At 47.4% G+C, this 16,486-nt stretch overlaps 1 protein-coding gene across 2 annotated transcripts in view; it reads left to right on the top strand.

The window, feature by feature from the left end:
* NYX (nyctalopin) overlaps window positions 1–7,712 on the top strand; it is a 44,023-nt gene extending 36,311 nt beyond the window's left edge. Inside the window, exon 3 of one of the 2 annotated variants that reach the window (XM_067022984.1) lies at window positions 5,249–7,712. In XM_067022984.1, coding sequence (XP_066879085.1) covers window positions 5,249–6,660 — 1,412 coding nt within the window. In that variant the 3' untranslated portion in view covers window positions 6,661–7,712. The remainder of the gene's footprint in view (window positions 1–5,248) is intronic. The other variant, XM_067022983.1, reaches the window with a different exon arrangement.
* Window positions 7,713–16,486: the final 8,774 nt, after the last annotated feature.

The following is a 16,486-nucleotide window of genomic DNA, read 5'->3' as shown; positions in this document are numbered from 1 at the left end:
AAAGCATCTCTATTGTACTTCATTTTTGAAGATATTTCCATTGGATATAGAATTCTGGGTTGCCAGATTTTGCTTTTCTTTCAGCAGCTTACAAGACATAATTCTTTTGCGGTACGCGGGCCTCTCACTGCTGTGGCCTCTCCCGTTGCGGAGCACAGGCTCCGGATGCGCAGGCTCAGTGGTCATGGCTCACGGGCCCAGCCGCTCCGCGGCATGTGGGATCTTCCCGGACCGGGGCACGAACCCGTGTCCCCTGCATGGGCAGGCGGACTCTCAACCACTGCGCCACCAGGGAAGCCCCCCATCAACTCAATTTAATGGGTCATAGACATAATTCTATTGTCTTATGCCCTCCACTGTTTCTGATATGAAATCAGTCATCACTTTTTAATTGATGTTTACTCTATGTAATGTGTCTTTTTTCTTTGGATGCCTTAAAGAATTTTCTTCCTACTTTGGTTTTCAGCAGTTTGACTGTGATGTGCCTAGATAATATGTATGTGTGTGTGTGTGTGTGTGTGTGTGTGTGTGTGTGCATGTGTGATATTAGTTGGGGTTTGCTGAGCTTTGTGTTTTTAATCAAATTTTGGAAATTGTCTTCAATTATTTTTTTGCCATATTCTCTCTTCTCCTCTGGGGCTCCAAATACATGCATGTTAGTCTAATTGCTTGATATTGTCCCATAGGTCATTGAAGCTCTGATCATATTTTTTCCAATCTTTTTTCTCCCTGAGCTTCATTTTGGGTAATTTCTATTGACTTCTTTCAAATTCATGAATATTTATTCCGTTGTGTCTCGTCTGCTGTTTTTCTTATTCAATGATTTTTTAAAAAAAATTTCAGATATGGTATTATTTCAGTACTAAGATTTCTACTTGGTTCATATTCATAGTTTCCATACCTTTTTAAAAATTGATCCATACTTCTAAAATTCACATTCCCCATGTCCTCATGCATTATATCCATCTTTTCCTATAAATTCCTAAACATATTTATAATAAATCCTTGTTTTGTAATTCTAACATCTGGGCTGTCACTGTGTCTGCTTCTGTTAACTATTTTTTTTCCTCTTGAGCAGTGTCGTGTTTTGCTTCTTCTTCACATATCTAGTATTATTTGATTGTATAGCAGATATTGTAGATTGTAGTTATAGAAACTCTAGATCCTCTTATCTTCCTTTGAAGAGTGTTGAATTTCCTTCTGGCCTTCAGCTAAACTACTGGCAGATCCCCTTGATACAGGGGAAGCCTGGTTTCAGTCTTTGTTAGGGAAGGCCTAGTTCTGTTTTACCCTTTGCCCTGGGAAATGGTCTTTACTCCTGAGGTGTGGCCCTCCAGGGTTTCAATGGAAAGCTCGAGGTATTTTATAAGAGCTTCTAACTTGGTGGACTTTGAACTCTTAATCTGCTTCCCATCGCTGGGAAATTGCTGAAATCTGTTTAGTTCTTTTGGAGTTCTGTGCTTGGCTCCTTGGACTCACTCCACATACGTGCACTTTAGGACTCTAACAAGGATCTAAGGGGGAGCTTGTGTGCAAATTTTGTGGCTCCCTCTTTCTTATGGTTTCCCTCCTCAATTTCCAGCCACTGCTGCTGCTATACACTCTGACCTCTAATTTCTCATCCCAGTAAGACTCTTGCTTTCTGCTTGAGCTCTACTGCCCATGTGCAGTGTGGACTTGAAAATGCCCTGAGAGGAAAAGCCAGTGCCTCTCACCTAGTTTGCTTCTTTTCCTTTAAGGGTCGTATCTACTCTGGTGGCCTGTTTAGGTTTCTCTCCAGTGCCTTCAAGTGATTTTTTAAAAAAATTTAAGTACAGTTGATTTACAGTGTTGTGTTCAAATGATTTTTTAAAATATTTTTCCAGAGTTGACACTAGCAATCAGCAGAAATGTTAGTCTGATACAAGCTACTCTGCCATTATTGCAAGCACAACTCACCCAAACATATTATTATTCAATTTAATTAATTAATTAATTAATTGGCGGCACCTCATAGCATGGGGGATCTTAGTTCCCCAACCAGGGATTGAACTCGTGCCCCCTGCAGTGGAAGCACAGAGTCTTAATCACTGGACCGTCAGGGAAGTCCCTATGTTATTATTTTTTAAAATTTTGTTTTGGGGACTTCCCTGGTGGCACAGTGGTTAAGAATCCGCCTGCCAATGCAGGGGTCACGGGTTAGAGCCCTGGTCCGGGAAGATCCCACATGCTGCGGAGCAACTAAGCCGGTGTGCCGTAACTACTGAGCCTGCGCTCTGGAGCCTGTGTGCCACAACTACTGAGGCCCACACGCCTAGAGCCCATGCACCGCAACAAGAGAGGCCACCGCAATGAGAAGCCTGCACACAGCAATGAAGACCCAACACAGGCATAAATAAATAAATAAATATTTTGTTTTGGTGCCCTGTTTTTCCGGCTCACTAAGCATATACTTAGTCTTCATATTGTGTAAACCGATACTGGAGTTTGGTTGTCTGTTCTGAGAAGTTACTTGATTTAATTTAAATTTCACTAAATAATCCAGTAAATTACTTATTGTTCCTAATGGCTATCAAAGTTTCAGAGGCTGAAAATAGGTCTCTAATAGTGACATCTTGAGTGTTTAAAGTTAAAAAAAAAACCACTTTAATCTATTTTGTGAAACAGGTAATACATTCACATGGCTCAAAATGTACAAGGTAAAAAGGTATACAACAAAAAGCTTCACCCCCACCCCTGTTGCATGTATTAAAAAAAAAAAAAAAACTGGCAGCTAAAGAGCCCAAACTTTGGTCTCTTGCGTTATGTAAGTAAATTGGTTGTATCCTGTTTGTCATAATCCCATGAATTCCTTGACAAAGTTTTAAAAATAAATGACATCCCCCAGCAGGGCTTGTTACAGAGGAAGGCGTCAATTCCATTTAATTCTGCAAATACTTACTGAGCCATACAGTGCGCCTGGAACAATATTAGCTATTGTGGAGCAGAGACATGAGTCATATGGTTGAGAGTGCACTTCCCTTAATTAGAAAGGAGAAGAGAGTAGAATGAAGGACTATTTGTAAGGAAATCTGATGCCTCTGCTTGACCCAGTTGGAAGAGTTAATAGAAGAAGGTTCTGCCTCTGTCCAGCTGATGCCTGGAGTTAAGGTTACATTCTTGGCCCTGTCTCTCTAACAGGGTGTCTGTCCCGCCCAGCAGCTGCCCTGCTTACAGCCAAGCCCAGTTCAGGGTCCAAGAACCTTGCTGGAAGCTTGGTGTCTAGTTCACAGTTCTTAGGGAGAGGGAAAAGCTAAGTCTCTGGAACATCAGAATTTTGAACTAGATACAGTTTACAACTGAAGGGTTGCTCAAAGGGCTGAGTGTTCTCCATCTAAGTCTGAAAGGGCTGAATCCCCTTCCTAGAAACTGAGAAAAACATGAGTGTCCATAACAGATGTACTGAAAAGACATTGGAAGCTGAGCAAACCTACAGAGGCAGCAGCAGGCAGATCTATTGATACACACTCCTTGTGTGGCCACACCTTCAGGTTCCCACGAGGGCTTGGATAGGCAAGGCAGCATAACGTGTACACAGTGGGAGGGACTGCACGGTAGCCAGGGTGTTTGCTGGAATTTGGGAGTACTGTCGGGGACAGGTAGAAATTATGAATAGCAGTGGTCAGGTTTTACATCTGGGTACCTTTGCTCCTCTGCAGGAATTTCAGATGGAGCACATTCCACCTGCCAGCTGCTCCTGGCCAGAAAATAAAACTTGTGCATCTTCCATCCTGCCTTTTCCATTGGAACTGAAGATGGGGCTTGGGACTTCTGGCTACCATACAGAAGCAGGCCATGCCATTCTGCTTTCCTGCAGGTGGCAAGCCACCTGGAGGGCTTTGGAAGTCTTTATCTGATCCTCCATTCAAATGCTCAGAACAAAATTAATTTACAAGCACCAGTCCTTCCCCTGATGATGGAAAAAAGGCTCTAGAGAGCAAAGCCTGGTGAATGGAATTAACCACACAGTGTCCACAAGTAATTTTTGAGATGTGTAAGAAGGTCATTGATAGTTTATTTAGTTTGCTGTCCTTGTGGCTTAATTATGGTGACTGTTAAAGAAAAAAAAAAAGATTGATAGGCTTTACTTTCATTCACAACCTGTTTCCTAATTCTCCCTTCTTCATGAGGCTTAATTTGCTCAGTGGGGGTTTTCAAAAATTGAATTATTATTATTTTTAAAAATTTATTTAATTTATTTATTTTTGGCTGTGCTGGGCCTTCGTTGCTGCGCGCGGGCTTTCTCTAGTTGCGGTGAGCGGGGGCTACTCTGTTGTGATGCACAGGCTTCTCACTGCGGTGGCTTCTCTTGTTGCAGAGCACGGGGTCTAGGGCGCACGGGCTTCAGTAGTTGTGGCTCGCAGGCTCAGTAGTTGTGGCGCACAGGCTTAGTTGCTGCACAGCATGTGGGATCTTCCCGGACCAGGGCTCGAACCCGTGTCTCTTGCATTAGCAGGTGGATTCTTAACCACTGCACCACCAGGGAAGCCCTCAAAAATTGAATTCTTACGGTGGGAGGGAATAGAACAGCACCGGTAGAAATATAATGCAAGCCACACGTTTAAATTCTTTAAGCAGCCCAATAAAAAAGGCAAAAAGAAACTATCGACATTGATTTTAATATTTTCGCTAACCCAATGTATCTAAAATATCGTTTCAACATGTAAGCAGTATAAAAATTATTGATGAGTTAGTTTACCTTTTTTTGGTACTACGTCTTTGGGATCTGGTGTGTATTTTACACTGCGAGCACACCTCAGTTCAGGCTAGTTACACTACAAATGCTCAACAGCCACATGTGGCCGGGGGTAGGTACTAGGCAGCACAGGGCTACAGCACAGGCCACAGTGATGCCCTCCAGGTCCCTCTATGCATGCAGACAACAAGCCGTCTAGGTCGTGGTCTGGGAGCACAAGCCATAATACAGGTGATGGGAAGCAGGATTTAGGATTGGGTCAGGTGCCTGGATTCCAGCTGAGTTTTGCTGATGAACAGAACTTGAGAGCAAAGGCAAAGGGCGTGATGGGTGGGGAAACCTGAGTAAGGTCTGGAAGGCAGAACGAGGCCCTTTGGAGGACAGGGCTCTGTGGGACGTTTGAGAACTTGGTGGATGGCCGCATCCTGCCACGCTTATGGGTAGGATTGGACCTGGGGCAATCCTGTGGCTGACAGTTGTTCCTTTTTTGTCTTTTCTCCTCCCTCCTCTCTCCCCCGTGCCCGCCCCCGCCAGCTGTGGTCCTCGGCCTGCCCACCGCCCGGGCTGCCGAGGACGCCTGCGCGAGCGCCTGCCCGGCCGCCTGCGTCTGCAGCAGCGTGGAGCGTGGCTGCTCTGTGCACTGCGACCGCGCGGGCCTCTTGCAGGTGCCGGCCGAGTTCCCGTGCGAGGCGGCCTCCATCGACCTGGACCGCAATGGCCTGCGCTTCCTGGGCGAGCGGGCCTTCGGCACGCTGCCATCGCTGCGCCGCCTGTCGCTGCGCCACAACAACCTGTCCTTCATCACGCCTGGCGCCTTCAAGGGCCTGCCGCGTCTGGCCGAGCTGCGCCTGGCGCACAACGGCGATCTGCGCTACCTGCACGCGCGCACCTTCGCTGCACTCGGCCGCCTGCGGCGCCTTGACCTGGCCGCCTGCCGTCTCTTCAGCGTGCCCGAGCGCCTCCTGGCCGAGCTGCCCGCCCTACGCGAGCTCGCCGCCTTCGACAACCTGTTCCGCCGCCTGCCCGGCGCTCTGCGCGGCCTAGCTAACCTGACGCATGCGCACCTGGAGCGCAGCCGCATCGAGGCTGTGGCGTCCGGCTCGCTGCTGGGTCTGCGCCGCCTGCGCTCGCTCAGCCTGCAGGCCAACCGCGTCCGCGCCGTGCACGGCGGTGCCTTCCGCGACTGCAGCGCCCTGGAGCACCTGCTGCTCAACGATAACCTGCTGGCCGCGCTGCCGGCCGATGCCTTCCTCGGCCTCCGCCACCTGCGCACGCTCAACCTGGGCGGCAACGCGCTGGGCCGCGTGGCACACACCTGGTTTGCCGAGCTGGCTGAGCTTGAGCTGCTCTACTTGGACCGCAACCACATCGCCTTTGTGGAAGAGGGCGCCTTCCAGAACCTCTCGGGCCTCCTGGCCCTGCATCTCAACGGCAACCATCTCACCGTGCTCGCCTGGGCAGCCTTCCAGCCTGGCTTCTTCCTGGGTCGCCTCTTCCTCTTCCGCAACCCATGGCGCTGCGACTGTCACCTGGAGTGGCTGCGGGACTGGATGGAGAGCTTTGGGCGCACCGCCGACGTGCCGTGCGCCTCCCCGGGCTCCGTGGCCGGCCTGGACCTCCGCCAGGTGGCCTTTGGGCGCTCCTCCGACGGCCTCTGTGTGGACCCCGAGGAGCTGAACCTCACCGCGTCCAGTCCAGGCCCATCCCCAGAGCCAGCGGCCACCACAGTGAGCAGGTTCAGCAGCCTCCTCTCCAAGCTGCTGGCCCCGAGGGCCCCGGTGGCGGAGGCGGCCAATACCACCGAGGAGCCGGTCAACACCTCGCTGTCCGACAGCCTTCCCTCCCGGGGGGTGGGCAGCTCGGGCCACAAGACACCGTTTCTCCTGGGCTCTGGTCTTCTGCTCAGGGTGGCCCAGCACGTGGTGTTTGTCCTCCAGATGGACTGACTGTGCCACACTGGGGTGGCTCAGATTGCCTTGCCAAGCAAGGGAGTTTAGTTAACTGGGCTTGATGGTGGTTGGTTTAGGGAGAGGGGAACAGGATGGGGGCGGGGGATGAAAATTCCATCAGAGGGTGGAAGGAACAGTTTGCCTCCAGAGATGGCCCCGGGAAGAGGAGGACCCTGGTCAATGCCATGTGTGGGAGGGGTGAGATTATGGACTTCTGCTCCTGTCACATGGGCATAATTGCAAAAGAAGCAAGAAGGAACATGTGCCTTCTGGCGAGAAGACTAGGAATTGGAAGTTTCTAGGGCTACAGGGCTCCACTCCCATCCCTTCCGCCCATCTTCCAGGAAACTGGGCCTGCATGCCTGAATTAGAGTTAATCCATCGGCTAAGTACTAAAAACTGTGCCAATTCTCCTGGTGGGGCAACCATTAAGCCCAATCCCTGGAGCTTCCCTGGTGGCGCAGTGGTTATGAATCTGCCTGCCAATGCAGGGGATATGGGTTCGAGCCCTGGTCCGGGAAGATCCCACATGCTGCAGAGCAACTCAGCCTATGTGCCACAACTACCGAGCCTGTGCTCTAGAGCCCGTGAGCCACAACTACTGAAGCCCGTGTGCCTAGAGCCCGGCTCTGCAACAAGAAAAGCCACCCACCGCAACGAAGAGTAGCCCCTGCTTGCTGCAACTAGAGAAAGCCTGCATGAACAACGAAGACCCAATGCAGCCAAAAATAAATAAATTTCAAAAAGTCCAATCCCTTTGTTTTCTACTACAACCCTCCTCCCCCTCCCCCAGGAGAGAAGGGCGAAGGGAAAGGGTCTTAGACTCAAGGTGGTGGCAGTGATTCCTGCTGTCTGAGATGTGTTAGGGGGTGTTTAAAACAAAGAATCATTTCATTTATTCCACAGTTATGCCCAGGGGTGGCCTTAGCCACAAAGGAACTTTAGGGCAGGGTAGGGAAAAAAAGAGGAGGGGGCATTGTCTGTGGATAAATACATTTCTAAAAATACTCCGATTAAAAACAAAAAAAGATTAAACAGGTTTCTCTTCTGCAGGACTTCTCAAGAGTCTTTCATATGCAGACATGCATTGTGACTCTCCCGAGGAGGCCACAAAATCCTCTTTCCTTAGAGTTTTGTGGGAAGAGTGTCTGAAAGACAGAGATGCTATGTTAGTGGGGCAGGGAGTCTCCAGCTTGGATGATCCCATTAGGTGTGGGAATTATTTTGGGCCGCACACTTTGGGGCTGACTAATGGGCCAAGAGGAAAGGAGGCAGACAGTAGCTGGGAAGGGGGGCTGAGCGATTTTTCAGGGTGGGAGGTGGCCAACTGTAAGCTCCCAGGCCTGAATGCCAGAGTAGAGGCTGTGTGTCTGCTACATAACGTGCTCAAGCCGTCCTCCACACACGTGTAACAATGACTGCCTTTGTCAACATTCTGGCAATTCCTAATCTTAATGTCCTCTCTCTGTATTTGAAGGGGTGTGTTTTCAAAGACCACATGGATTCAGGGTGCGCTGAGCTGTCAGTTCTTCAAGGCCATAGTGCTTCTTCTGTGTCTCTAGGTAATACAAAGTATTAGAAATGTTGCAGAAAGCACCACTGAGTGCAGGAGTGTTCAAATGGATTGTGACCATTAGTGGTCATCAACTCAATTTTTTTTTCTTTTTTCTTTTTTCTTTTTTTTTTTTTTTTTTGCGGTATGCGGGCCTCTCACCGCTGTGGCCTCTCCCTTTGCGGAGCACAGGCTCCGGACGCGCAGGCTCGGCGGCCATGGCCCACGAGCCCAGCCACTCCGCGGCATGTGGGATCCTCCCAGACTGGGGCACGAACCCGCGTCCCCTGCATCGGCAGGCGGACTCTCAACCACTGTGCCACCAGGGAAGCCCCCCATCAACTCAATTTAATGGGTCACAACCAGCATTTTAAAAAACAGGATAGACTCTAGTGCCCAGATCCAAGAGGTAGATTGCTGTGTATAGAAGGAAGTTAATCTGTCTTCTGCAGCACGCAAGCTGCTATTTTTATCTTCAACATAACACACTCTGATATCAGTATTGTGAAAATATTTGGCTGATGTAAATGTGATCTGAGTGGTAACATTCTTTATTTGGTATTGCCCAGAGCAGAGCATATCACAATAGTAAGTAATGTGGGGACTTCCCTGGTGGCGCAGTGGTTAAGAATCCTCCTGCCAAGGCAGGGGACACGGTTCAATCCCTGGTCCAGGAAGATCCCACATGCCGTGGAGCAACTAAGCCCCTGAGCCACAACTACTGAGCCTGCGTGCCACAACTACTGAAGCCCGCGTGCCTGGAGCCCGTGCTCCGCGACAAGAGAAGCCACCGCAATGAGAAGCCACCGCCATGAGAAGCCCACGCTCCGTAATGAAGAGTAGCCCCTGCTCACCGCAACTAGAGAAAGCCTGTGCACAGCAACGAAGACCCAACGCAGCCAAAAAAAATAAGGTAAGTAATGTGCATGTTACCACATTATGTTCAGATTTCACAACTGTGTATAGCAAGGCTGCAGCAAACAAACTTCTCACATATTAGTAACAGTTTAGAGAAAGAGTAAGGAAGAACAGGGGTCTCTGAGCAGAAGGAAAGGAACAGAAGGAACAGAGAAGAAATGTTTGGCATCAGCCAATATTTTCTAAACCGGTAATTAGTTGTCTGAGATTGGGAGGTGGGGCGGGAGCTCAGGCAGGGGATGGGAAATATATCAAAAAACACTTTAGCCTTAAAAAAAAATCTTAACTCCTGAGTCATAGAAAAATATTAAAGGAATTTACCAATCAAAAAAAAAACAGGATAGAAAAGTCACAGAGCATCACATGTAATATTATAAGTATTGTTTTGTGGAACTTTTAATCTGTATGCATTTGTTCAGATTATATATATATGTGTGTGTGTGTGTGTGTGTGTGTGTGTGTCTGGATTACTGCATATTTATACTTTATTGTGGCTTATTGTTAAAAACGTTTGAAAGTCACTAATCTGGAACATGCATGGTTCTTTTTAAACTTTTTATTTGGAAAACTCTCAAACCTACAGAAAAGTTGCAAGAATAGTAGAACCAACACTTTGGCCATTCACCTAGGTTTCTCATTTGTTAACATTATACTATATTTGCTTTCTCTCTCTCTCCATATTGTTATCATTTCTCACGAACAGTTTGAGTTAGTTGTAAACATCATGACCCTTTACCCCTACATACCTAAGTGTGTATTTCCTAAAAGCAAGGACTTTCTCTTATCCATGATGCCCTTATTACAATTAGGAACTTTATCATCGGTAGAATACTATTATTTAAAATATACTCTATATTGAAATTTCAACAGTTGTCAAAATGATTTTTTAGGCAGTGCTTGTTTTTCCTATGGGTGGAAAATGAGGTTCCTAGTTTGTGGCTTGTATTCATTTGATCACAATACTCAAAATTCTTAATTCGTTGGCTGATTTTAATGTTTCAAAATGAATTTGTTCTCTGAATGTCTTACTTTTCAAATGTGAGAACAAGATGAGGTCAGAAATGTTGTTTGCTCAAACTGTGTGTTGTGGCCATGGTAACTGAGTGAGGATCATGAGAATCCTGGAGGCGAGATCTCTGCATTGGGTAACCATGGGAGTCCACAGCAGACCTGCAGCCTGTGTTACTGAGGAACAGGTGTCACCTTGGGAGGAATGTCCTTCCTTTCATTCGGAGCAGGTTCCTGAGAGTCAGCTTCAAAATGCTGCTCCAGGTCTGCCTGGGTAGTTAGATGGTGAGCTTTTTACTGAACATTTGTTTGGCTTAAAGTTTCTGAACAAGTATCAACACTGAAGTAGCCTCCGGGGAGACAGATTTTTATAGAGCTACCCAGCCCAGTAGAATTCTGGGAACGTGGGAGTTACTTTCCAAACAGATCCAGAGTTGCCTGGAATGAGTTCCCAGTCAATTGTGGCCATTATGAGTTCTCATGAGAGAAAGGGGAATGGAGAGTTCCCAGTTTTTGGGGGTTTTTTTTGCGGTACACGGGCCTCTCACTGTTGTGGCCTCTCCCGTTGCGGAGCACAGGCTCCGGATGTGCAGGCTCAGTGGCCATGGCTCACGGGCCCAGCCGCTCCGCGGCACGTGGGATCTTCCCGAACCGGGGCACAAACCCGCGTCCCCTGCATCGGCAGGTGGACTCTCAACCACTGCGCGACCAGGGAAGCCCGAGTTCCCAGTTTCGAGTTCATTAAGTTTCTCACCCCATCATTGGCTAATTAGTACCTTGGGAAATGTTAAGGTTCTATGGATTCTGCTAAGCAAATCTGTGTACCCATCAGGATGGACCACATTATGCTGTGGTAACAAACAACCGCCAAACTTCAGTGGCTGACTGAGGGTTATTTCTTGCTCATGCTACATGTCCAACATGGACTTATTAGGGGGGCCCTGTGCATTGTAGCCACTCAGGGACCAAGGCTGAAGAAGGATCTGCCATTTGAGGACATTGTTATCCAAACATGGGCTCTAGGGTTTGCTGCAACAGAGAAAGAAAGCTTGGGAGAATCATCACTCTTTTTTTTTCTTTTTTTTTTTTTTTGCGGTACGCGGGCCTCTCCCTGCTGTGGTCTCTCCCGTTGTGGAGCACAGGCTCCGGACGCGCAGGCTCAGCGGCCATGGCTCACGGGCCCAGCCACTCCGCGGCACGTGGGATCTTCCCAGACCGGGGCACGAACCCGCGTCCCCTGCATCGGCAGGCGGACTCTCAACCACTGCACTACCAGGGAAGCCCCAGAGAATCATCACTCTTAAATGCTTCCACCCAGATGTGACACATGTTGCTTCTCATATTTTACTGGCCAAAAATGTCACATAGGGACTCCCCTGGTGGTCCAGTGGCTAGGACTCCATGTTCCCAATACAGGGGGCCCAGGTTCAATCCCTGGTCAGGGAACTAGATCCCACATGCTGCAACTAAGAGTTTGCATGCCTCAACTAAAGATCCCGCATGCAACGAAGATCCTGCACACCTCAACTAAGACCTGGTGCAGCCAAATATATAAATAAATATTTTTTTTAAATGTCACATGGCCACACTTCACCAAGGCAGGGAAGTATGGTCTCCCCATGTGCCCAGGAGGAGGGGGAGAACTGGGAATATTGGTGAACACTGGCAACGTTCCAAAGCACTAGAGGCTCCAGGCAGGTCACCTGATGGAACCAAGCCTGGACTGCTCAGAACTGTAAGAAGAAATAGAGGTTTGCAGGGGCAATCTGGTGAGCGAGCCACTAGCCCCAGTCTTTCACCCCAACTAGGCTTTGAAGACAGTATTTGCTTTAGTCAATAGGAATGCTGTGGCCTCACTGTATTGGTTCTTTCAGGAAAGGGGAGAGAAAATGTAGAGGCAAAAGGTTCATATTTTCCCCTTTGTTTTCCATTCAAAGACTCAACTTGCAGTATTGAAATCCCTGGAAGCTTGATCTTTGGAAAATTCCCTCTCAGAAAGCTCCCTGGCTGTTTTGAAGAGGTCTCCCTGTGGTGGTTTCACAGGGATGGTCAACAGCCTTCTGGTCCACCCACCTTTGTCAGGCCACCACAGTGTTACCTTCTGGAGGACCCTGTCTGCTGCGCCCAGCTGTCCTGGGCTGTTGCTTCCTTCTGACATCTTTACCCCAATCTCAAGGGAGGGGACCCTACTTTCTTCTCTGATCCTCTGGCCCAAGGACAGCTTATGCCCTCCTGCTAAGTCCCTCACAGCACAGAAGATCACAGCAGCTGAGAAGTGAAGGAGACCTGATGTGGCGACTGTGCCCTCAAGGGCCCCTGCATCTTGGCTGGCTTAACTCCCTCCCCAACCCGCACACGCTGGAAACGCCCAGGCCTCCCTGTTTCTGAGACCAAACTCCCGGGGAGCTTTTTTCTTGTCTCCCAGGGTGGGGTCCATCAGAACCGAAGGGGCCAGTCAAGTCCGATCCTCAGCCTGCGTGCCTGCTTTCTGGCCAGTCCCTTCCTCACCCCAGCTCCATGGGGTCTGAAAACTGCTGCTCAGAGCTCCGAATGAACAAATAGTTCTGGAAACACCAGTTAGCCTCAAGTTGCACAAAGTAAAGTAACATTTCTCTCCAAAGAGCACCAGCATCTGGGAGACTGGGAGACATAGTTCAGAAAAAAATACAGCAGTCCCCCTCCTTTTAAAGTGTTACATGTATGGGGACTTCCCTGGTGGTCCAGTGGGAAAGAATCCACCTTCCAATGCAGGGGACGTGGGTTCAATCCCTGGTCGGGGAACTAAGATCCCACGTGCCGTGGGGCAACTAAGCCCGCGCGCCACCGGTACTGAGCTCACGCGCCTCAACTAGAGAGAGAAAAACCCACACTCCACAACTAGAGAGGAGCCCGCACGCCGCAACGAAAGATCCCACATGCCTCAATGAAGATCCCGCGTGCCACAACTAAGACCTGACGCAGCCCAATAAATATATTTTTTAAAAAGTGTTACATGTATGACCAAAGTTTCTTTAATCTTGTAAGATACTCCCTTTTTCTGTTATCAAACAGGACTCTTCACTTCCCCCTCTGAGACTGTGTTCAGATTTCCCCCAAGAACGAGGAGTAGGTCCTGCCTTTCTGTTTGCACTGGGCCCCATGTCTTCACAGAGTAGAGGACTCTTTCCTAGAGGCCCACCCAATTCTCCACCCCAGGGAGCAGAAACTGCTTGTGACAGTAAATAAGTGTTCTGGGTTCCAGAAGTCCGAGAGTCTCATCTCCATCCTGTTCATTGTGTTGTCTGGGATGTGTCTCCGCACCTACTGGTTCTCCTGGGTGATGTATGTGGGGCTTTTGCGTGGCCTTGAGGCAAGTGTGGTCAAGAAAGGCCAAAGGGGACAGGAGTCAGGCCAGGGGAGGTGGTATTTTCATGTTTTAAACATCAGTAACAACTAGATCTCTGCTCTCTGCCCTCTACACACACATGCACTCACAGGGGCTGAGCTCATTGGAGGAGTCATGAGCAACCCCTCATCTTAGAGCTCTTTGGCATCTGTCTATCTGTGACCTGGGGTGCAAAGCTGGAGTGAAACACGGCCCCTCCATGGTGAGCCTGGCCAACTTCAGTTGCTGAATGAATGTTTCTTATGTTCCTTCTATTTGTGTTCCAGGCACAGAAAGTTCAGAAGCACTTAGACAAACATTTGCACTTTTTAAGGGAGTTCCCTTGAAATGTGGCTGACTTTTGCTACTGTACTCCTGAGAGGAGAAAAAAGAGTTTTTGTTCACAGCCAGACTGAATGAAATGCCAACTTGCAGAGAGGCCCGTGGGGGGCACACTGCTGTGGTTCCCAGTGGCCTAGCAGGAGTTCTGTCTGCCATACAGGACCCATGGCTGAGGCCCACTTGTGGCTCACTCATGATCCATTAGTGGGTCATGGCATTGGTAGTGGCAACCAGCATTAAAAATAATAGTGACGGGCTTCCCTGGTGGTGCAGTGGTTGAGAGTCTGCCTGCCGATGCAGGGGACGTGGGTTTGTGCCCCGGTCCGGGAAGATCCCACACGTGGCGGAGCGGCTGGGCCCGTGAGCCATGGCCGCTGAGCCTGCGCGTCCGGAGCCTGTGCTCCGCAACGGGAGAGGCCACAACAGTGAGAGGCCCGCGGACCGCAAAATAAATAAATAAATAAATAAATAAATAAATAAATAAATAAATAAATAATCGTGACAAAGTAGATGGGGAAACTTCAGCATGCATCACAGATAGTAAGAAAAGTATTATTTCATTAAACTTTGCTTCAGTTATATGTGTGTATGTGTATACTGGAACCCAATATAAAAATGTATCTCTCATTGGGGGTCACAATTGTAAATATTTGAAAGACAGTATCATAGATCACTTTGATTCCTTAGTTGTTTTCAAAGAGCATGGGGTTGAAAGTAAAGCAGAGGACTCTGTTTTGTTGATTAATTTTCTCCCAGCCAATTTATTTTCTTGCATCCCCACTAAAACGTGGGCTAGCCTTATTTATTCCCTGTTTAAAGACCTCGTTAGATCAAAAGAAGCAAGATTGAGCATTTTGAAGAGCACCTGGGCAATTAGGAGTTAGAATCGAGGTGCTCTTTGATGGACCTGAAGAGTCAGGGTGAAGTGGTACGTGCAAACCAGGTGGCTAATGGGTGTGGGACTCCTGCAGTGAGGTTCTGTAGAGGCCTGCAGAGCACTAATGGCTGTTCATTTAATAAATTAATAACTAATAATGAGAATGTCTTTGAAGGACCCTCTTGGTGTCTCTCAGTGATATCTATTATTAAAGCATCCAGTAAGATGAAAAAATGATTGAGATTGTGATCATTTAGGAAAATCTTGCTATGTCACCTCAATGCCCTGTTCCTAATATTCTATATAACTGCGTTTATAAGATGTTTCTAATTCTACTCCAAAATGCCTATTGCTGTGGAATTCAAATGGGTACCATTATTGACTATCTATTATGTGTCAGAGTCAGCGCCTAATCGTCTAATTCTCTCATTCAGGCATTGTTATCCCCATTTTACAGATGTAGAAACTGAGGTTCAGATAAATAGGTGACTTGCCAAAGTTCCAGAGCTAGTAAATCGCAAAACTGGGATTTGAGTCCAGATCTCTAAGCTCCAGACCCAGAGTAAACTTCCCTGCCTCTAGATCGTGATGTGACATTTTTCACCTCTGGAAACTTTTCTCTTCTGGAGATAATAGTTGAAGTTCAGAGGAAATGACTTGAAAAAAGATACCAAAAGAATTATACACCATGACCAAGTGGGATTTATTCCAGGTATGTAAGGCTGGTTGAACATTTGAAAATCAATGTAATCTAACATATCAACGAACTAAAGAAAAAAAAATCATATAATCATGCTAGTTGATACAGAAAAAGCATTTGGCAAAATCTAATACCCATTCATGATCAACGTAGTACTGGAAATTCTAGCTAGGAAAATAAGTTAAGAAAAAGAAATAAAAGACATAAGTATTTGAGAGGAAGAAATAAAATTGCCCTTATTTGCAAATGACATGATTTTCTACATAGGAAATTCCAAATAATATACCCCAAACTCCTAGAACTAATAAGCATATTCAGCAAGATCACAGGAAACAAGATCGATACACAAAGATCAATCATATTTCTTATTTTTTTTTCTGACTGCGTCACATGACATGTGGGATCTTAGTTCCCCAACCAGGGATTGAACCTGCACCTGCTGCACGGGAAGCGCAGACCGCCAAGGAAGTCCCCATATTTCTATATATTAACAATGAACACATGGAAATAGAAATTTAGAAAACAATACCATTTACAATCACTCCAAAGAAAAATGCTTATGTATACATTTAACAAAACATGTATAGCATCTGTATGAAATGCTGATGAAAGAAACCAAAGACCTAAACAAGACACACTGTGTTCATGGATTGGAAGACAACATTTAAAGATGTCAGTTCTTCCCAAATTGATCTAGGGGAGTTGCTGGGGAGGAAAAATTTCCCTCTACCCTACCAGGTTCTTCTGGCTGGTCTAAGAATTAAATTGACATGAGACAGATTAATAGGAGAAAATCAAACAAACGTTTGACAAACATGTATACATGGGAGAGACCCAGGAGAACTGAATAACTCACCAAAATGGCCAAAGCCCTCACCTTAAATACCATCTTCAGCTAAAGACAAAAGAGGATGTTGAGGCTGGGTAGGGGTATCAGGTGTGGGAGGTGAGCAGGAAAAGCACAGTAAACAAAGGTAATGTTGTTATGCAGATTTAAGTCCTTACCTTCTCCACTGATAAGAGTTTCTAGAGGTAAGGTCATCCCCCTCTTCCTGGTACTGT

This window comes from Kogia breviceps, chromosome X, assembly GCF_026419965.1.
Source record: "Kogia breviceps isolate mKogBre1 chromosome X, mKogBre1 haplotype 1, whole genome shotgun sequence".
NCBI lineage: Eukaryota > Metazoa > Chordata > Mammalia > Artiodactyla > Physeteridae > Kogia > Kogia breviceps.
The sequence above is the reverse complement of the archived record's forward strand: the minus strand, read 5'-3'. Positions and strand labels throughout refer to the sequence as shown.